The 22,347-nt window shown below is 43.4% G+C and overlaps 1 protein-coding gene across 9 annotated transcripts in view; it reads left to right on the top strand.

Moving 5' to 3' along the window:
* Nucleotides 1–22,347, top strand: part of fam135a (family with sequence similarity 135 member A) — a 319,597-nt gene that overhangs the window by 201,119 nt on the left and 96,131 nt on the right. For all 9 annotated transcript variants that reach the window (XR_010970367.1, XM_068020133.1, XM_068020127.1 and 6 more), the window contains 3 exons: nucleotides 73–146; nucleotides 15,379–15,533; nucleotides 20,104–22,324. Coding sequence is in view for 8 of the 9 variants with exons in the window: in XM_068020133.1 (XP_067876234.1) it covers nucleotides 73–146; nucleotides 15,379–15,533; nucleotides 20,104–22,324 (2,450 nt within the window). In the remaining variant the exon portion in view is untranslated. The remainder of the gene's footprint in view (nucleotides 1–72; nucleotides 147–15,378; nucleotides 15,534–20,103; nucleotides 22,325–22,347) is intronic.

Genomic DNA, 22,347 nt, shown 5'->3' with positions numbered 1-22,347 from the left:
GGCATCTACTTTATGAAATTTACTGAAATATTGGCTGTTTATTCTTCCCTTCCACCCCACCCAATTGGATAGGTAAGAAGATTTTCAGAAGCTTTTTTCTGCATTGAACACCCTAGGCAAGCAGCACTGGCATATCAGGAATTGCAGTAAGTAATGTATGAGCTTAAAGATAAGGCAAGAGAACAATATCCAGGTTCTGTTTTTGCTAGGAAATAACAATTTTTTCACTTTGAGTGAAAAGGTTACTTACTACATTTTTCATGGCGTGTAGTCATAGTTATTAAATGCTAATGCTAATTTTCAAATGACTGCTAGTAACTGTAATAGATTAAATAGCTTGATTTTAAAAATATAAATGCAATCTTAATGCAGGATTTTGTAAGCACTCTGTCACTTGAGAAAATAATTATCTCTGATGAGGTATAAGGAGAGATTGAGTCGGTTAGGATTATATTCGCTGAAGTTCAGAAGAGTGAGGGGGGATCTCATAGAAACCTATAAAATTCGAACAGGACTTAACAGGGTAGATGCAGGAAGGATGTTCCCGATGGTGGGGGAGTCCAGAACCAAGGGTCATAGTCTAAGGATATGGGGTAAACCTTTCAGGACTGAGATGAGGAGAAATTTCTTCACCCAGAGAGTGGTGAGCCTGTGGAATTCGCTACCACAGAAAGCAGTTGAGGCCAAAACATTGTAAGTTCTCCAGAAGGAGTTAGATATAACTCTTAGGGCGAAAGGGATCAAAGGATATGGGGCGAAAGCAGGAACAGGTTACTGAGTTGGAGGATCAGCCATGATCATAATGAATGGTGGAGAAGGCTCGAAGGGCCAAATGGCCTACTCCTATTTTCTATGTTTCGATGATTTCCAAAGGTACATCTTTAAAAATTCCATCGGTCACTATACACAATTCTGTAATTCTATAGCTTTTCAATCACTCAAAGTCTTGCGTTATCTTATTAATTTGATAATGAATATTTGGCATGGCTAAGATCTCCAGAATTCTACAATATCTTTATAGGTTAAAGTCATATAACTGTTAAATCAGCTTCAATAATTTTCAGTCTAATTTATTGTACGGATCCTAGATTCCCATATCTTGCAGAGGGCACCAGTCCTCCCCTTTCCTTCATTCTAATATATTTGTGCGCACTTTGAGACTTAAAATCCATGGAACTTAAAATATTGACTTTTACTGAATTCCTAGGATATAAACCATCATAGATTGCTCATGTCATTGTTCTGACTGGGGATCCGATTTATGTGGATTGATGAGGATAAACCTATGACATTGCATCATAAATGCCAAAGAAAAGCTAGCTTCTTTCAGTGGTCTTAGTGATTATCAAGCCATGTAGGAAATGCATTCGCAGATGGTCATTTTAAGTCCTGATGGACGGATTCTATCTTAATTGCCTTCTACATTTTCTACATTCTGTCTTGTATTATACAATCTGTAAATTAACCTGTTAGCTTTAGCCTATGCATAATGGCTTGACAGCATGGTATTTTATGCCTTTCAAGCCAGACGGAAGAACATGGGCATTTCACATGATCTCTACTGGTTGATACAGGTTGAGGTAATTGTAAAACTTTCCGACAATAAGTGTAAAGGTCCGGGTTTCAACTTAAGTTATTTGATTTACTTATGGTAACTGCCATTATCTTCTGGACACAAGACAAAAGAGTTGGGAGAAAGCCTGAACGATAAGTTGGAGTACACATATCAAAATTTAAAACATTGGACCATGAGGAAGAAAAGGAGCACTGGGAACTCAGCAAACTTGAGCAACTGTCTGAGAGGTTTCCTCAGAAGGCCAAATTTGAAGGTTCTTTTTTACGGTTGACAGCAAGACTGGCTGTTTGTCCAGCATTCTACCACTCCTTAAAGTGCTACATTATTTTAAGGAGCAAATGACATGCCGAGAATGCAGCTCAATAATGGATAATGGTGAGCTGTCAGCCGGCAGGATTTCTTCAACTTTGGTAATCATTGGCCCGGATGTATGTAGCCATATTGTATTTTGCATAATATTGGCGTGCTATCATGCGCAATCACCTGATCTGCATCCAGTATGGGTTGGGTTCATTTGGAGGGTTTCCTGGAGGGCAAGACGTTGACCATTTGCATTCTAAGTTCTGTTGACAAGATCTCACTCTTTGTTCTAGATAGACCTTCAACATTGAGCTGATAAATGCAGAGTGCTGGACCAAATATCTGAAAGGGACCTTTGGTTGACATATTCAATGCTTTCATGCTTTTCAGACCAGGAAGTCACCTTTAGGCGTTCAGTCATTTCTTTTGATGACGTTAGCAGGCAAGTTCACTGAACTAGCTCAGAGAGAGAGACCGGGTATCGGTTGTCATCAACTCCCCACACAAAGATCTTGGGCATTCAACTAAACCCCACTATGAGGACAGTGTCAGGAATGCTCAAGTTCATTCCAGTTGAGTGGCTCCAGATGCTGTTCCACATTGCCCTGCTTGTCATTCACTGCAACATCATTGTGCTCCTTGAAATGTAAAAAGTAATGAGCAATACCAACCTTCCCACTCACAAAGACTTGAAAGACCTATCAAGAAAGCACATAAAATTGCACCAGCCATTCTGGGAAACAAGCAGACAATATTCATGCAGCTGGTATCAATCCACTATCCAGATGGGCAGAATTGTGGGATGAATGCAGCAGAAAGGACCAACAGCTCATCACTGATCCAACAGCAGAGGTCCCTGACTTTGACCTTCCTCAGTGGCAGTGGACAGGGCTCAACCAAATCCACACTGGACATTGAAGATGTAGCCACCTGCTTCATAAGTGGAAGATGAGGGACAACCTCAAGTGCAATTGTGGCCATGAGTCCCAGACCATGGAACACATCACATCAAGTTTCCCACGAAAACTGGTTGCAGGCGACACCTCATTTCTTCACTTGGCATCAGCAGGCCATTGAATGGATAGCCACACTAGACATCCCATTATATGCTTTTTCTGTAAGACAAAAGAAGCAGCAGCTCAATGATGATATAGGTGTGTTTTCATAGCATCACAAAATCTTACAGCACTGAAAGAGCCCTTTTGGCCCATCATATCTGTACCGGCTCTTTGAAAGAGCCACCCAATTAGTCCCATTCACCTGTTTTTTTATTTATTTATTTTTTATTTATTTAGAGATACAGCACTGAAACAGGCCTTCGGCCCACCGAGTCTGTGCCGACCAACAACCACCCATTTATACTAACCCTACAGTAATCCCATATTCCCTATCACCTGCAAGTCTTTGGATGTGGGAGGAAACCGGCGCACCCGGCGAAAACCCACGCAGACACAGGGAGAACTTGCAAACTCCGCACAGGCAGTACCCAGAATCAAACCCGGGTCCCTGGAGCTGTGAGGCCGCAGTGCTAACCACTGCGCCACTGTGCCGCCCCATTGCCTGACAATTCTCTTTTGAAAGTTACTATTTGAAGCTGCTTTCACGACCCTTTCAGGCAGTGCATTCCAGATCATGATAACTCAGTGCATTTATTAAAATAAACTCTTTATCTCCCCACTGGTTGTTTTGCCAATTACTTTAATTCTGTGTCCTCTGGTTACTAACCCTCTTGTCAGTGGAAACAGTTTCTCCCTATCTACTGCCTGTCATAACTTTTGACCACTTCTACTAATTCTCCTCTTAAGCTTCTCTTACCTAAGATGAACAATTCCAACTTCTCTAGTCTCTACACATAATTGAAATCCCTCATCCCACGTAACATTCGGGTAATTTTTCCCTGCAAGGCCTTGACTTCCTTCCTAAAGTGTGTTGCCCAGAACTGAACACACATCCATGTGATGTCTAACCAGTGCTTTATAAAGATTTAGCATAATTTTCTTGCTTTTGTACTTTATGCCTTTGTTTATAAAGTCAATACAAGCTTCATCAGTTTATCTACAACCTCAGAAGTCTGTATATGTGAACCCTGAGGGCTGTTTCTGCACCCCTTTTGAAATTATGCCATTTAGTTTATATTGCCTCTCTTCATTCTTCCTACCAACATGAATCACTTTGCAGTTCTCTGTTAAATTTTATCTGCCATCTGCCTTCCCATTTCAACAGTCTGTCTCTACCCTCCAGAACTCTTTTTCTATCCTGCTTGCTGACAGACATTCTGGAAATTTGTTCTTGGCTGAGCTTTTTTACTCAGGAATGCAGCAAGACTTGAAAACCCCAAGCTCTAGGAAGAAGGGCAAGCATATATTTTTTAATTTATTCTTGGGATGTGGACAACGCTGGCTATGCCAGCATTTATTACCCATCCTGAATTGCCCTTGAGAAGGTGGTGGTGAGCCACCTTCTTAAACCGCTGCAGTCCATGTGAGATAGGTACACCCACAGTGCTGTTCGGAAGGGAATTCCAGGATTTTGAACCAGCGACAATGAAGGAACGGCAGTATAGTTCCAAGTCATAATGAAGTATGACTTGGAAGGGAACTTGCAGGTGGTTGTGTTCCCATTCAGTTGCTGTCCTTGGCCTTCTAGGTGGTAGAGGTCGTGGGTTTGGAAGATGCTGTCTAAGGAGCCTTGGTGAGTTGCTGCTTTGCGTCTTGTAGATGGTACACACCGCTGGAACTGTGCGTCCGTGGTGGAGGGAGTGAATGTTTGTAGATGGGGTGCCAATCAAGCGGGCTGCTTTGTCCTGGATGGTGTCGAGCTTGTTGAGTGTTGTTGGAGCTGCACCCATCCAGGCAAGTGGAGAGTATTCCGTCACACTCCTGACTTGTGCCTTGGAGATGGTGGATAGGCTTTGGGGAGTCAGGAGGTGAGTTACTTGCTGCAGGATTCCTAGCCTCTGACCTGCTCTTGTAGCCACGGTATTTATATGGCTAATCCAGTTCAGTTTCTTGTCAATGGTAGCCCCCCAGGATGTTGATAGTGGGTGATTCAGTGATGGCAATTCCATTGAATATCAAGGGGAGATGGTTAGATTCTCTCTTCTTTGAAATAGTCGTTGACTGGCACTTGTGTGGAGTGCAAGCTACTTGCCACTTATCAGTCCAAGCCTGGATATTGTCCAGGTCTTGCTGCATTTCTAAACAGACTGCTTCAGTATCTGTAGAGTCATGAATGGTGCTGAACATTGTGCAATCATCAGCGAACATCCCCACTTCTGACCTTATGAATGAAGGAAGGTTATTGATGAAGCTGCTGAAGATGGTTGGGCCTAGGACACTATGCTGAGGAGCTCCTGCAGTGACGTCCTGGAGCTGTGATGATTGACCTCCAACAACCACAACCATCTTCTTTTGTGCTAGGTATGACTCCAACCAGCAGAGTGCTTTCCCCTGATTCCCATTGGCTTGAGTTTTGCTAGGACTCCTTGATGCCGTACTCGGTCAAATTCTGCTTTGACATCAAGGGCAGTCACTCTCACCTCACCTCTGGAGTTCAGCTCATTTGTCCATGTTTGAACCAAGGCTGTAATGAGGTCAGGAGTTGAGTGGCCATGGCGGAACTGAAACAGAGTGTCACTGAGCAGGTTATTGTTAAGCAAGTGTCGCTTGATGGCACTATCGACGACACCTTCCATCACTTTCCTGATTAGACTGATGGGGTGGTAATTGACCAGGTTGGACTTGTCCTGCTTTTTGTAGACAGGACATCCCTGGGCAATTTTCCACATTGCTGGGTAGATGCAAGTGTTGTAACTGTACTGGAACAGCTTGGCTAGAGGCGTGGCTAGTTCTGGAGCATGTGTCTTCAGTACAATTGCCGGAATGTTGTCAAGGCCCATAGCCTTTGCAGTATCCAGTGACCTCAGCCATTTCTTGATATCATCTAGAGTGAATCGGATTGGCTGAAGACTGGCATCTGTGATGCTGGGGACCTCGGGGAGGCCGAGATGGATCATCCGCTCAGCACTTCTGGCTGAGGATGGATGCAAATGATTCAACTTTGTCTTTTGCACTGATGTGCTGGACTCCCCCATCATTGAGGATGGGGATATTTGTGGAACCACCTCCTCCTATTCGTTGTTTAATTGTCCACCAACATTCACGACTGAATGTGGCAGGACTGCAGAGCATAGATCTGATGACGGTTCACTGACCTGAAACGTTAACTCTGCTTCTCTCTCCACGGATGCTGCCTGACCTGCTGAGTGTTTCCAGTATTTCTATTTTAGATTTCCAGCATCTGCAGTATTTTGCTTTTATTTTAAATCTGGTCCGTTGGTTGTGGGATTGCTTAGCCCTGTCTGCTGCATGCTGCTTCCGTTGGTTGGCTTGCAAGTAGTCCTGTGTCATTGCTTCACCAGGCAGACACCTCATTTTTAGGTATGCCTGGTGCTGCTCCTGGCATGCCCTCTTGCACTCTGCAATGTGGTTGTTACTTAACTGCCCTGAAATGACCTGGGAAACCACTCGGTTTTCAAGGGCAATTAGGTATGGGAAACAAATGTTGGTCTTGCCAGCAACACCCACATCCCATGAAAGAATAAGAGCCTCATGGATACCCAGTTTTGAGTTGCTAGATCTGTTTGAAATCTATTCCATTTAGTACAGTGGTAATGCCACACAACACGATGGAAGGTATGCTCAATGTGAAGACGGGACTTCGTCTCCACAAGGACTGTGTGGTGGTCACACCTACCAATACTGTCATGGGCAGATGCATCTGTGACAGATAGATTGCTGAGAACGGGGTCAAGTAGGTTTTTCCCTCTTTTTGGTTTCCTCACCACTTGCCACAGACCCAGTCAAGCAGCTATGTCCTTTAGGACTCGGCCAGTTCGGTCAGTAGTGGTGCTACCGAGCGACTCTTGGTGATGAATATTGAAGTTCCCCCACCCAGAGTACATTCTGTCTCACTGCCACCCTCAGTGCTTCCTGCAAGTGCTGTTCAACATGGAGGAGTACTGTTTCCTCAGTTGGGGGAGGATGGTAGGTGGTAATCAGCAGGAGGTTTCCTTGCCTATGTTTGTCCTGATGCCATGAGACTTCATGGGGTCTAGAGTAAACGTTGAGGGCCACTCCTTCCTGACTGTATACCACTGTGCTGCCACCTCTGGTGGGTTCGTCTTGCTGGTAGGACAGGACATACCCAGGGATGATGATCGTGGTGTCTGGGATATTGTCTATAAGATATGATTCCATGAGTATGACTATGTCAGCCTGTTGCTTGATGAGTCTGTGGGACAGCTCTCCCAATTTTGGCACAAGCCCCCAGATGTTAGTAAGGAGGACTTTGCAGGGTTGACAGGGCTGGGTTTGCCGTTGCCGTTTCCAGTGCCTGGGTCGATGCCGGGTGGTCTGTCCGGTTTCATTCCTTTTCTTAGACTTCGTAGCGGTTAGATACAATTGAGTGGCTTGCTCAGCCATTTCAGAGGGCATTTAAGAGTCAACCACATTGCTGAGAGTCTGGAGTCACATGTAGGCCAGACCAGGTAAGGACGGTAGATTTCCTTCCCGAATGGACATTAGTAAACCAGATGGGTTTGTGTGCACACTTTTGGGGTGAGTTGCATGGGATGCTATTTTGGTGAGTGTTGGCACATGCGCAGTGAATGGTCGCCAGAAGTATGCAACGCAGATAGATCATGACATCAATCAGCATGAAATGCTGATTCAACACCAGCGGTGCCATATTGCAGCTCAATGCTCCAGCTAACATCCTCTTTCAATCTCACACAGCTGAGCACAGGACCCACCCCTGCACCAGTGCTATTTAAAGGGATTATCCGCTGCTTACAGGTTAGTTGCCGGTTGATTTCTTCTGGCTGTTACTTTGCTTCTACAAATCGTTGGTGCTTTCTATAGTTGTTCAAAGTTGCAAAGGTCTACAGGGAGTAGTGTAGCAGGTGTTCAAGGAGGTTTTGCTGTCTTCAAGGCTTCTGCACATATCAGTTGCTCTGAGACATGGATGCACTAGTAGCCATTCCCCTTGGAATACAGCATGGCCTGACAATGAGAAAGACCATGCAGAGCATGACAGACTGCTGGACGAGGGAAGAGGATGGAGGAGTGGAGGCAGAGGAGCAGAAGGAACAGGGAGCAGGGCTCTCAGCAGGTGGCCATATCGGCCCCGAGTATTCAGGGAACAATTCTGCTACCTGACCCTCAGTGAAGGACAATATGTGCAATGCCCGTGCTTCAGTACAGATGTACTCTTTGAAATCTGCCACTGCTGCAGCCCCAACTACAAACTCGGAGTCGGACAAGGACCTCATTTCCAGTGGCTATGAAGCTGTCTGTCGTCGTGAACATTTATGCATGTGGGGCATTTCGGCCTGGAGCTGGAAGTACATACGACATCTCTCAGTTTGTTGTCCGCTGTTCTATTAGCACACTCACTGAAGCTCTCTATTCATTGAGCTAACCACATTTCATTCTCTTGTCAGAGAGAAGCAGGCAGAGCAAGGATACGGCTTCATTAGGATTGCAGGCTTCTCTATGGTGCAGTATGGTATTGTCTGCACACGCATGACTTTGCAGGTGCCACATGTCAATTCTGCCATATACTGGGAACCGAAAGGGATTCCACTCCCTCAATGTCCAGGTGGTGTATGAACATAGGCAGAAAATCATGCACATCATTACCCAGTATCCAGCTAACCTTCATTCTGTGGATGTCCACTGTGCCAGCTGCATTTCAGCCACCAGGACAAACCAAAGGATGGCTATTGAGCAACAAGGGCTATCCTGTGACAATGTGACTGACTTTCGTGTGCAATCCGTGCACACGTATGCAGCATACATCGAAAGCTATGCTGTCACACAAAATGTGGTAGAGCAGACCATTGGGTTTGGAAATAACCCTTCCACTGTTTGGACCACTCTGGAGGAGCCCTTCAGTGTTTGAAAGAGTGGGTGTCAATGAAGAATTCATCCAAGTGTGACACCAGTAACTGCAATCCCAATTCCCCATTTACCAACAATCCCACATGTTATTGTCCCTCTGTTACTGACCATCACAGCTTGGCCACAGTGCAAAAATGAAAGCCACCACAAAATAAACATTTCAAGCTAAGTTTTTAAATAAAATCATTCCATACTGCATATTAAAGTCAACTAATCAGCCTTGTTCATTTCCTTAGTGCGTGTCTTCCATGTGTATCACTGCTCTTATGCAGTGATACCCCAATGGCTACAATATGGCTGGAGGGTGGCTGCTGACTTTCTATAAAGGAGACTGCAGATGGCCTTGCAGGGCATCCTCGTGCAGATATCTCAGAGGGTTGTAGGGTTGTTGGAGATTACAGTGATGGGAAGGGGCAAGGCCATGGAGGGATTTGAAAACAATCATGAAAATTTTAGAATCAAGATGTTGATTGACTGGGGATCAGTGAGCATAGGTGATGGGTGAGGGAATTTGGTGTGCATTAGGACACAGGCGGCAGAGTTTTGGATAACTTCAAGTTTATGGAAGGTAGAATGTGGGAGACCAGCCAGGAGCTGGTGAGGTAACAAGGGCATGAATGAAGGTTTCAGCAGGGATGAAGTCGGGCATTGTTACGGAGGTGGAAATAGGCAGCCTTAGTGATGACGTGGCTATGTGGTCGGAAGCTCATCTCGGGGTCAAATATGACACAGAGGTTGCAAACAGACTGCTTTAGTCTCAGACTGTTACCGGGGAGAGGGGTGGAGTCAGTAGCTCGGGAGTGAAGTTTGGAGTGGGAACAGAAACCAATGGCTTCAGTCTTCCCGATATATAATTGGAGGAAATTTATGCTCATCCAGTACTGGATGTTGGCCAAGCAGTCTGATAATTTAGCAACAGTGGGGGTGTTGATAGAGGTGGTGGTGAGGTAAAGCTGGGTGTCGTCAGCATATATCTGAAAAGTAACACTATGCTTTCAGATAATGTCGCCGAGGTGCAGCGTGTAGATGAGAAATACGTGGGGGTCAGGAATAGATCCTTGGGGTTTACCAGAGCTAATGGTGCAGGAACAGGAAGAGATCTCATTGAAAGTGATGCTTTGGCTGCAATTAAATAGTTAAGAATGAAGCCAGGCGAGAGCAGTCCTGCCCAACTGGACAACAGTGGAGAGGCATTGGAGTAGGATGGTGTGGTAAAGCATGTGAAAGGCTGCAGACAAGTCGGGAAAGATGCAGAGGGATAGATCACCTTTGTCACAATCACCTAGGATGTCATCTGTGATTTCGCTAAGAGCCATTTCAGTACCGTAGCAAAGGCGGAAACTTGATTGGAGGGCTTCAAACATGGCATTCTGGGAAGGATGGGAACAGATTTGGGAGGCGACAACATGTTCAAGGACTTTGGAGAGGAAAGGGAGATTGGAGATGCGGTGGTAATTTGCAAGGATGGTGGTCAAGAGTTGTTTTTTGAGTCGTGGATGATGATGCCAAATTTAAAGGAGAGAGGGACAACACCTGAAGAAAATCATTTTGGCTGGGGACCAGATGGGAAAGCTTATGGCACAGAAGGAGGCCATTTGGCCCATTGTGTCCATGCTGGCTGAGAAAGAGCTATCCAGTCTAATCCTACCTGTCAGCTGTTGGTCTTTAGCCCTGTAAGTTATGGCCTCTGAGGTGCATAGCCAAGAGTTTTTAAAATACGATGAGGGTTTCTGCCTCTGCCACCCTTTAAGGCAGTGAATTCCAGCCCCCACCACCCTCTGGGTGAAAATATTACTCCAGGACTCCCGTTTACTCCTTCCACCAATTACTTTGAATCTATGCCCCCTAGTTATTGACCTCTGTAAATTTAATTTGCTATTCTCGTATAATTTGCTTCCATTGCCACTCCAGGCTTGATATCTGCAAATTGGGCCACTTTACATTTGAAATTCTGAATCCAAGTTATTTATGTAAACTAGAAACAATAGATTTTAAAATTAGTTTGTGACTGCCCGCATAATGTGTTGTGACTGCAATCAGTATTCTCAGGTATTTGGCAACCAAATCAACAGTTCTTAAAGAGACTGCTGGAAGCTGCCTCCTGGAAAATAAGCATTAATATTTTTACTTGCCTTATTGTGTTAAATTTAGCAGTTACTTGCAGCTGCTTACCCCACTCCTGCTTCCCATGGCCCTGCCACCAGCAAAATTAAGTGCATGCTACTGATTCAAGCATCTTATTTTGAATGCTTCTAAGCACTGTTGTATATATTGCGATTGATTTGCTTCTAGTGTCAACCTATTCCAGGCCTCTGATTCATGTGTGTCTCTCTGGGCATCTCTTTTTCCATACTTAGCCATTGATTGCCTTCTACTCAGTGTCAGTTGTGGCTCAGTTGATTGCACTCACACCTGTGAGTCAGAAGGTTGTGGACAAAAGTCTCACTCCAGGACTTGAGCACAAAAATTAAGGCTGACACACCAGTGCTTTACTGAGGGAGTGCTGCACTTTTGGAGGTGCCATCTTTAGGTTAAGATGTTAAACTGGGGCCCACCTGCCCTCTTAGTTATTTCAAAGAAGTTCAGGGGAGTTATTCTGGACGATATTTATCCCGCAAGGCAGAGTTTGCTGATAATGCCACCAGTAGGTGCACTGGCACATGCGCAAATGCAGCTTGTTCCACGAAAACGTCACAGTCAGCGACATACAGGCAGCTGCCAGAACTAAAGATGGCGCTGCTCAAATAATCACACAAAGGCAACGTAAACCCATGGCAGCACACAATGGCTGGAGAGAGCCAGCAGGCAGAGGGGCGAGAGAGAGGGGGAACGGGCGAGGAGGGGGGACAGCGAGCGGGCGGGAAGGGAGAGAGCGGGGAGAGTGCAAGCAGGAGGTGGGGAGCGGGGAGAGAGCAGGCGGGGTGGGGGAAGGAGGAGAGCGCACTCACACCCGCCGCCACCAAGGTCTTCGGCTGTTCACTCCCCGCTTCCCCCCCACTTCCCCGCCGCTCTCCCCCCGCTTCCCCGTGTCACACAATGATGTCAACTGCACATGCATCAACCAGTCCTGGCAATGCGGAATGCAGCTCATGTGCGCATCTTGGCGCAGTCTGATGACATCAGCGGCTGTCTGCGTTGTCAAGAATCACTTTGATCCTGCAAACAACATCATAAAGACAGATTATCTGGTCATTATCACATTGCTGTTTGCGGGAGCGTGGTGTGCACAAATTGGCTGCTGTGCTTCCTACACTGCAACAGTGGCTACACTTCAAAAATCACTTAATTTAAAGTACACCATTCATGACTCCTCAGATACTGAAGCAGTCCGTGTAGAAATGCAGCAAGACTTGGACAATATCCAGGCTTGGGCTGATAAGTGCCAAGTAACGACTATTTCAAAGAAGAGAGAATCTAACCATCTCCCCTTGACATTCAATGGCATTACCATCGCTGAATCCCCCACTATCAACATCCTAGGGGCTACCATTGACCAGAAGCTGAACTGGAGTAGCCATATAAATACCATGGCTACAAGAGCAGGTCAGAGGCTAGGAATCCTGCGGCAAGTAACTCATCTCCCGACTCCCAAAAGCCTTTCCAAGTCAGGAGTGTGATGGAATATTCTCCACTTGCTTGGATGGGTGCAGCTCCAACAACACTCAAGAAGCTCGACACCATCCAGGACAAAGCAGCCCGCTTGATTGGCACCCCATCTACAAACATTCACTCCCTCCACCACCGATGCACAGTGGCAGCAGTGTGTACCATCTACAAGATGCAATGCAGCAAGGCTCCTTAGACAGCACCTCCCAAACCCGCGACCTCTACCAACTAGAAGGACAAGGGCAGCAAATGCATGGGAACACTGCCACCTGCAAGTTCCCTCCAAGTCACACACCATCCTGACTTGGAACTATGTCGCCGTTCCTTGGGTCAAAATCCTGGACCTCCCTTCCAAACAGCACTGTGGGTGTACCTACTCCACATGGACTGCAGCGGTTCAAGAAGGCAGCTCACCACCACCTTCTCAAGGGCAATTAGGGATGGGCAATAAATGCTGGCCTAGCCAGCGATGCCCACATCCCATGAATGAATAAAAAAAATAATAATTGGCTGTAAAGTGCTTTGGGATATTTGCTGGCTGTGAAGGGCACTACATAAACGCAAATCTATCTGTCTTTCTTTCATTGATCTGGGATTCTGATTACTCCCTTTCATTTGCCCCCTTGCCCCACCTGTCAAGTTCAAATAATTTTCTATTACTATTTCAATGTTCCACAGAAGTCGTTTTACATACGAACATATGAATTAGGAGCAGGAGTAGGCCACTCGGCCCTTAGAGCCTGCTCCGCCATTCAATACAGAAGTTTTATCCTGAATTGGCTGACATATACCCTATCTTTCCTGTACCTCTATTCTAGCAGGATTCAGAGTTATTTATGAAGATGGTGATATTGCACTCACACCATGCTGCTAGCCGCTTATTTACCGTCTCAATTCTTTTTCCCAAATACTCGACATATACCAGAAAACAATTCGTTTGCATTCTCTTTTTTTAGGTTTGAGCCAATTTTCATACATATCGTATTTAAATTGTTTCTCCCTGTGCCATTTATTCATAGCTAACCTCTTACCATTGGGCGCTGATCTGTTCTCAAGTCACTGCATATGCTCTAGCTCCAGGGAGATACCAGGTGATAGCTCACCATCCTGTAAATTTTGTGTTTATGACACACATGGCTATCTACTTTCCTGAACAATGAACATGACCTGCAAACTGTATCCCTTTCCAGGGATTACTCTCTTGTTTTCTAGCTACCTTTTCTTCAGAGACCTTAAAAATGGTTAGGCGACAACTAGAGTATTGCGTCCAGTTCTGGTCACTGCACTTTACGAAGCATATGAGGGTCCTTGGGAGGGTGCAAAGGCAATTTACCAAAATTATTCCAGGGATGAAAGATTTTAGCTATAAGGTTAGATTAGGCTTTCCTTGGACAAAGAAAGTTGTGGGGAGATTTGATAGAAGTGTACAAGATTACGACAGGTTTAGATAAAGTATACAAAAAAAAAGCTGTTCCCATTAGCCAATGGTACAAGGACTATGGAATACAGATTTAAGGTTTTGTGCAAGAGATACAGTGGGGATGTGAGGAAGAACTTTTTAACACAATGAGTGATAACAACCTGTAACTCGCTGCCTACAAGCATGGTTAAAGTGGAGTTGGTCAGTGTTTTCAAAAGGAAATTGGATGGGCACTTGAAGTAAATAAACTTGCAGGGCTATGGGGATAGAGCAGGGGAATGGGAGTAACTGGGTTGCTTTATAGAGAGCCAGCACAGACTCGATGGGCTGAATGGCCACCTCCTCTGACATTATGACTTGGACTTATGTAACGTTGAACTGAATAGTATAGAATCATACAACACAGAAGGCCATTTTGCGAATTATGTCTGTGCTCGCTCTTTAAATGAGCTATCCAATTCGTGCCATTCCCCTGATCCTTACCCATAGCCCTGTAATTTTTCTTCTTCAGGTATTTATCCAATTCCTTTTGAAAGTTACTATTGAATCTGTTTCCACCATACTTTTGGGCAGTATATTTTAGATCATTATAACATGCTGAGTAATTTTTTTTATCCTCATCTCCCCTATAGTTCTTTTGTTAGTTACCTTTAAGTCTGTATGTATTCACCAATACAACCTCTTGTGCAGTTTCACGAGCAGCTTTTTTTTTTCTACAGTTGTGTGTGTATGTGTTCAGACAGAAAGTATGTTTGCTAGGTTTTGGTGGTAAGTAAGTCAAGTCCTCAGGCAGTCAGGTAGGCTGCTGAGGAACTTTCCAAACTATTTCAAAAAGAAGTTTAATGTTAACAAACAGATGACTGCCCTGTCGGATCGTCTCTGATAAAATTTAATTTGCATTTGAAGGCTGTTGAGCAGGGCTCTACACGTGCATACAATTGCCCATATGCCGAATGCCGATTAAAAGATAATGCAGAGCCATCAATATAATTCTATGATCTTTTAAAGCAGCCAGTCATACAAAAGGATAATTGTACATGGTCTCCAGATGTTGCAGGCTTGATGGACCAAATAATTTTTCCTTGGTTCAGATGTTAGTCTTGCATGAAGTACTAGTCATAAAAAGTATTTAAGGTTATGAATTAAGATTATTATGTGTCATTAAAGCATATTGGTTTAAGTGCATCCTTTGAAAAGTAGTGAAATTACATTATAATCTACTTTTCTCCATTAATACTATTGAAGTTCTTGGTGATTTAAAAGCATTCAGTTACTTAGAGGATTAAAACTTTAGTTTAATCAGTTCATTTTTAAACTCTGTAGTTAAATAACAGCATTGTGAGGATACAAAGCTAGTCTTCGTATAGTCCAGCAACTCGTTTAACAAAGAAACTTGCACGTTCAGTTTGCCAAATGCCTAAAGTTTGGTAAACAAAAAAAAATGCATTTTTAAAAAATCTGAAACTATATGCCCTTTTTCACTTTAACTTATAAATTTATTGGGTAATTTTCAGTGCACAAAGTCATGGACAGATGGCTGCAGCTGTAAAGAATTCTACCTATTTCAGTTCCCTTCCGTGTCTCCCTGTGGAATGTGTAGAACTAGATGGAGACTTCAACTCACTGCCCATTATCTTTGAAGATCGATATCTGGATTCTGTCCCAGAAGGTGAAAAATATTTAAAATCCGCTTTCATGGATATTTTCAGTTTACTACAATTTTTTTCCAGCATTTCACTGCATTGGTTTGCATCGCCTGGTTGCATTCTTATCTCATCGTATCCAGAGTATCACCTGCAATGACTTCTCTTCCCACTCCGACACCGTTACCTCTGGTGTCCCCCAAGGATCTATCCTATTTCTCATTTACATGCTGCCCCTTGGCAAAATCATCTGAAAACACAACTAATGACACACATCTCGACAATACAATCACCTCTCTTGACTCCTTCGCTGTTGCCAAATTATCAGACTGCTTTTCTACCATCAGTACGGGATAAGCAGAAATTTTTTCCAATTAAATACTGGGAAGACTGAAGCCATTGTCTTTGTTCCCTGCTACAAATGCTGTTCCCTGGCTACATTATCCATTCCTTTCCTGGCAACTGTCTAAGGTTGAACCAGACTGTTCACAACCTTGGTGTCATATTTGACCCCACAATGAGTTTCTGAACACACATCCGTGCCATCACGAGGACAGTCTATTTGTACCTCCATAACATTGCCTAACTCTGACCCTGCTCCGCTCATCTGCTGCTGAAACCCTCATCAATGCCTTGGTTACCTCTAGATTTGACTTCCAATGCACTCCTGACCAGCCTGCCATATTCTACCCTCTGTAAACTTGAGGCCAACCAAAGCTCTCCTGCCTGCGTCTGTACTCGTCTCAAGTCCCTTGTGTTCGCTGACCTACACTGGCTCCTGTCAGGCAACACCTCCATTTTAAAATTCTCAATCCTCGTTTTCAAACCCTTCCATGGCCTCACCCCTGTCCATCTCTATAATCATCTCCAGTGCCAGAACCCTCCGTGATAGCTGCACTCCTCTAATTCTGGCCTCTTGAGCTTCCTGATTTTAATGACTCCACCATTGGTGGCTGTGCTTTCAGCTGCCTGGATCCAAAGCTCTGGAATTCCCTCCTTAAACCTCTCCCTCTCCACCTTCCCTCCTCTCCTTTTCCTCCTTTAAGAAACTCCTTAAAACCTACCTCTTTGACCCAGCTTTTGGCCATCTGCCCTAATATCATCTTATGTGGCGAATTCAAATTTAACTTTATAACACTCCCGTGAAACATCTTGGGACGTTTTATGTTAAAGGCCCTATATAAATGCAGGTTGTTGTTGACTTAAAATCAAATATCAGTTTTCATATCTCTAAATAGAAAGCAAATGTTGAGGACAGTCAGGTTTCTGAAAAATTAATCATTGGCAATTGCTTGACCACAACCCTTAAAGGTTCAGAGTTATACAATATAACATTCAAAAATGTATTTGTTGTTCACTATCTGCAGTATGTTGACTTTTGTTTTAACGTTTTACTATTGAAATGGGCAGGAGGTTCATCAATCTCATGAAGCATAACTTCTGGATTCTGAAAATAGAGGTTAAAAAAAACTGTAATGATGGAAGCCTGAAATTAAAACAAAAACTCTTTCAGATTTCTGGATTTTGAAAATTAATCTCATCACTGGAAAATATGCTGCATGGTATAAATCACAGAATCATTACAGCACAGAAGGAGGCCATTAGGCCCATTGTATCTATGCTGGCTCTCAGAAATAGCAATTTAGCTAGTGCTTCTCCCCATGGACCTGCATGTTGTTCCTCTCCAGATAACAATCCAATTCCCTCTTGAATACCTCAAATAAACCTGCCTCCACCACACTCTCAGGGAGTGCATTCCAGATCCTAACCACTCACCGTGTGAAAAAGATTTTCCTCATGTCGCCATTGCTTCTTTTGCCAGTTACCTTAAATCGGTACACTCTTATTCTCGATCCCTCCACCAATGGGAGCAATTTTTCCCTAACTACTCTGTCCACACCCCTCATGATTTTGAACACCTCTATCAAATCTCCTCTCAACCTTCTCTTCTCTAAGGAAAACAGTCCCAACTTCTCCAATATATCTGTGTAATGGAAGTTCCTAATCTCTGAAACCATTCTCATGAATCTTTTCTGCACTCTCTCTACTGCCGTCAAATCTTTCCTAAAGTGTGGCGCCCAGAACTGGACACATTACTCCAGTTGAGGCCAAACCAGTGTTCTATACAAGTTTAACATTACCTTTGCTTTTGTACTCTATGCTGTAACATATACAACCAGGTCCCTCTGCTCCTGCACCTCCTTTAGAATTGCACCCTTTATTTTATATTGTCTCTCTGCATTCTTCCTACCACAATGAAGCACTTCACGCTTCTCTGCATTAAATTTCATCTGCCACTTGTCCACCTATTCCACCAACCTGTCTGTCTTTTTGGAGTTCTACACTATCCTCCTCACAGTTCACAATGTTTGCAAGTTTCATATCATCTGCAAATTTTGAAATTGTGCCCTTTGCACCAAGGTCTATGTCATTAATATATACATCAGGAACAGCAAGGGTGCTAACACTGACCCTTGGGGAACTCCACTACAAACCTTCCTCTAGTCTGAAAAACATCCATTAACCACTACTCTGTTTCCTGCCACTCAGCCAATTTTGTATCTATGCTGTTACTGTCCCTTTTATTCCATGAGCTATAACTTTGCTCACAAGTCTGCTGTGTGGCACTTTATCAAATGCTTTTTGGAAGACCATGTGCATCACATCAACAGAATTACCCTGATGAACCTTCTCTGTTACCTCATCAAAAAACTGCAGCAAGTTAGTTAAACACAGTTTGCCCTTAACAAATCCATGCTGGCTTTCCCTAATTAACCTGCATTTGCCCAAGTGACTATTAATTGTGCGCCAAATTATCATTTCCAGAAGCTTTCCCACCATCAAGGTTAAACTGGCTGGCCTGTAGTTGCTGTGCTTATCTTTACACCCTTTTTTGAGCAAGGGTGTGACATTGACAATTCTGAAGTCCTCTAGCACCACCCCTGAATCCAAGGAAGACTGGAAAATTATGGCCAGTGCCTCTACAATTTCTACTTTCTCTTCCCTCAGTATCCTTGGATGCATCTCATCCGGTCCTGATGCTTTATTCGCTTTAATTACAGCTAGCTTGTCCAATACCTCTTCTTTATCAATTTTAATTCCTTCAAGTGTCAGAATTACCTCCTGTTTCACCATGACCTGCACAGCGTCTTTTGCCTTGGAAAAGACAGATGCAAAGTATTTATTTAATACCTCAGCCAAGCCCCCTGCCTCCATGCATAAATACTCATTTTGGTCCCTAATCGGCCCCACTCCTCCTTTTATCACCTTTTTACTATTAATATACCCAGAGAAGACTTTTGGATTCCTTTTTATATTAGCTCCTAGTCTCTTCATACGCTCTCTTTGCTTCTCTTATTTGCTTTTTCACTTCCCCTCTGAACCTTCCATATTCAACCTGGTTCTCAGTTGTATTATCCACCTGACATCTTTCATAAGCACCCTTTTTCTGCTTCATCTTACTCTCGATCTCTTTCGACATTCAGGGAGCTCTGGATTTGTTTGCCCTACCTTTTCACTCCCTGGTAATATACCTTGACTGTGCCTGAACTGTGTCCTCTTTTCTCGTTGTTCAGTTACCATTTTGCCTGCCAACCTTTGATTTCAATTTATCCGGGCCAATCCATTCTTACCCCATTGAAGTTTGCTTCCCCAAGTTAATTATTCTTGCTGTGGATTGTTCCTTGTCCTTTTCCATAGCCAACCTATACCTAATGATACAGTGATCACTGTCCCCTAGATGTTCCCCTACTGACATTTGATCACTTGGCCCACCTCATTCTCGACAACCAGGTCTAGCAGGACCTCCTTTCTTTGGTCACCCGAATTCTTGAATTTTATTCCTTGACATAACTATAGATTGTCATATTGAATATATAAAAATAAATGTTGTTTTGCATTTTGGGAATTTAACCACTCGCACTCCACAGGCAAATTATTGCATATGCTGCTAATGTCACAGATGGTATGGCCATCCTACAGGTGGTCTTGCTAATGAGGCACATAGAATGTGCCTCTACTGTTTTCCTAATTGAAATCAATTAACTCAGCATAGATTGAGAATCGAAGCTGGAGCTTTCCAGCCTGTAGGACTAAGATGCACCCTGACTTAACCAGATGTGTCATCAGTTGATCCCGAGCGTTACGGGTCATGATGAGAGACTGAGATAAAGAATCCAGGAGCAGAGCTTCAATGAATCTCTACTACATGTAATGCAGAATAAGAGAAAGGAAATGATACAGAAACTGTCTGGATGTAGAAAAACCAAAATGATATGTGAAACAGTTACCGTGTGGCATCTGTATGACAGTAAAAAGCTTGTACCATAACAGTAAAAAACTTGTGCCAGAGCAGTGTAAATAGACCAGATGAAGAATTACTGATTGTGATTAAATTACTTCCGACAGCACACACAATGCATGCAAGATATGAATAAGTCTTAAATATCCAATTGCAGTTATTCCTTACTTTAAATTCAACACATCTTTCATAAGTAATTTCAAATATTTTTGTCATACTGCTTCCCTTCCTCGTAAGATGTCATCGTTTCATAAATGCTCTGTTTACGAATATCTAATATTTTGTTTCTTCAAAAGATTTGGATGTTCCCTGGAGTGGGGTTCAGAATATAAGAAGATCATCCTTTTCTGCCAAACTGGAAAAATCTGACTCAAAAGAATGTAATAATATAGGTTTTTCTAGTCCTGATATTAAAGCGAAACCAGCAAGCATCCACAGTGTTAGATATAACGAAAGCGAGAAGCCACAGACAAAACAGCACAAGACAAAAGCCGAAGAGCACAGCAAATCAAAAGTAAAAACGGCAAAACTTAAGAAGACAATTAAGTCTGAGAACAGCAAAAAATTGGTGAAACAAAACTCTAAGGATTCCGTGATACTGGTTGGTTACAAATGCTTAAAGAATTCAAACTTGGGAGATACCAGTAAATCTGAAGGTGGGCTTCCAATTTGTCCAAAAGGTGGGCAGGTTCCCACAAACATAGGACCTGACAATGGGGAAAAGGCAAATTCTAAGCTATTATGTCAGCATAAAGAGCTGATACCTCTTCTGTCAAGTATGGAAAAAAATGTAGAGGCTGCAAAAACTAAAAATCTTGATGAATTTGGTTACAGCATTAATCGTCACAAAATGGAACCCTGCACATTTGCATCATCAGGCTTGTTTCAGGCAGGTCCTGGAACTCCAAGTGAGTGTGTAAGCTCTACTAAATTTTCATTTGATAGTTTGAATAGCCGGCAAATTGCACCAGCACAAGGAGTCAAACATATTGAAGTCAAACCAAGAAGTAAATGTGCTTATGAAGGGGAAAAGGTTACAGTCATTATGGCCTCCAAGCTCCCTGTTAAAGATGACCACGGGTTTTGTCGATCTTCTGAACCGCAGCCTCTTGATTCTAAAAAGGATTATTTACTGTTGGAAAAAGATGCACTACACCCTGCTTCTTCTGAGAGTGCATTGCCGAATGTATGTACAAAGGGGTTTAATTTGGTTGTAAGTGGAGATGCTGTTAAACTGCCAGATGTTTATGTCACCTGCTCATCGTCAAGAATTTCAGATTCTGGCATTGAAAGTGAACCTAGTTCTTTTGCATTTCAGCTGGATCCAGACTTAGCCACTGAGCCAGTATTGGAAAAGGCTTCTCTTCTCAGTGAAAAGCCCTGCATGCAGCTGCTACTTAAACCAGAATTAAGTTTGAAGAATGTGGTTGAAGGCCGCTGTACAGAGAGTACAAGTGCTGTAAGTGAAATACAATCATCTTTAACTTCTATAAACTCTCTGCCTTCAGATGATGATGAACAGCCAGTTGATGAAAGCTCGAACGTTGCTGCCGTACATGCACAACAAACTAGTGATGAACAACCCAAGCGAGAATCAGCTGTACCAGATCAGCTAAAATGTGAAATGAAAAAATCCAGTGTTGTAGTACAAGAAGAAAGTGTTGTGTTCATTGAAGATTCAGGGATTTCAAACCAAACTCCTCATTCTTCTGTCATTGAGCAGGAGTTTCATAACTGTATAGTTAGTCAAGAAAATAACAGCAGCAATCCACAGCAAAATATTGTTTGTGTTAATGATTTTAAAGAGCTTCAAGGCTCCAGTGAAGATTTCAGTTCAGGAAAAGCAACCACAAAACATATAATTAAACTGAACTCTGAGGTCATTCATCTTAATGAGCCAAGCTGCCATACTTCAGGCGAGGCAGAAATTAATCAGAGTGTGGGCCCAGAATTGCATCCAGAAGAGCTTGTAGATATAATTCAGGTTTTTGAAATTCCAACTTTGCAGGAAGCAGATGATAGAATGCACACAAACCTTTCAGCTGCCAGCAGCACTGACATTGTGAAACAAGGATTAGTGGAGAATTACTTTGGATCTAGAAGCAGTACAGACCTTTCTGATATTAGTCCTGGTGGAGGTGGCAGCTGTCCCTCAAGTCCTCAAAAGGAGACTATTGGCCTTGTTACTCTTGCACAAGCAGAAGAGGATGAAGAACAAGAAATGATAGAAAATGGTTATTACGAAGCTGACGATGATGCTGTGTATGATAGAAATGATGCACTCAGATCTGAGCTGATTAGTGCAGATCATACTACAGAAGGTGCAAGCATGCCAGGTGCATGCACTCCTACTTGTTTGTCATTTTCATCAGTTGTTAGAGATTCCCCATCTATCAGTGGACTGTCTTCGAGAAGCAAACTTGATGCAATTACAAAGCAACCCAGCAGTGCTGTCTTCAGCTCTACTGTGCCAGTCTCCTGGTATGATGATGCTGCAACGAAAGGTCAAATGCAGATGTAAGTAGATTTGGCATATCACT

The sequence above is a fragment of the Heterodontus francisci genome, chromosome 3, assembly GCF_036365525.1.
Source record: "Heterodontus francisci isolate sHetFra1 chromosome 3, sHetFra1.hap1, whole genome shotgun sequence".
NCBI classification, from domain to species: Eukaryota; Metazoa; Chordata; class Chondrichthyes; order Heterodontiformes; family Heterodontidae; genus Heterodontus; species Heterodontus francisci.
Note: the sequence above shows the minus strand (reverse complement) of the source record. Positions and strands in the feature narration are given on the sequence as shown.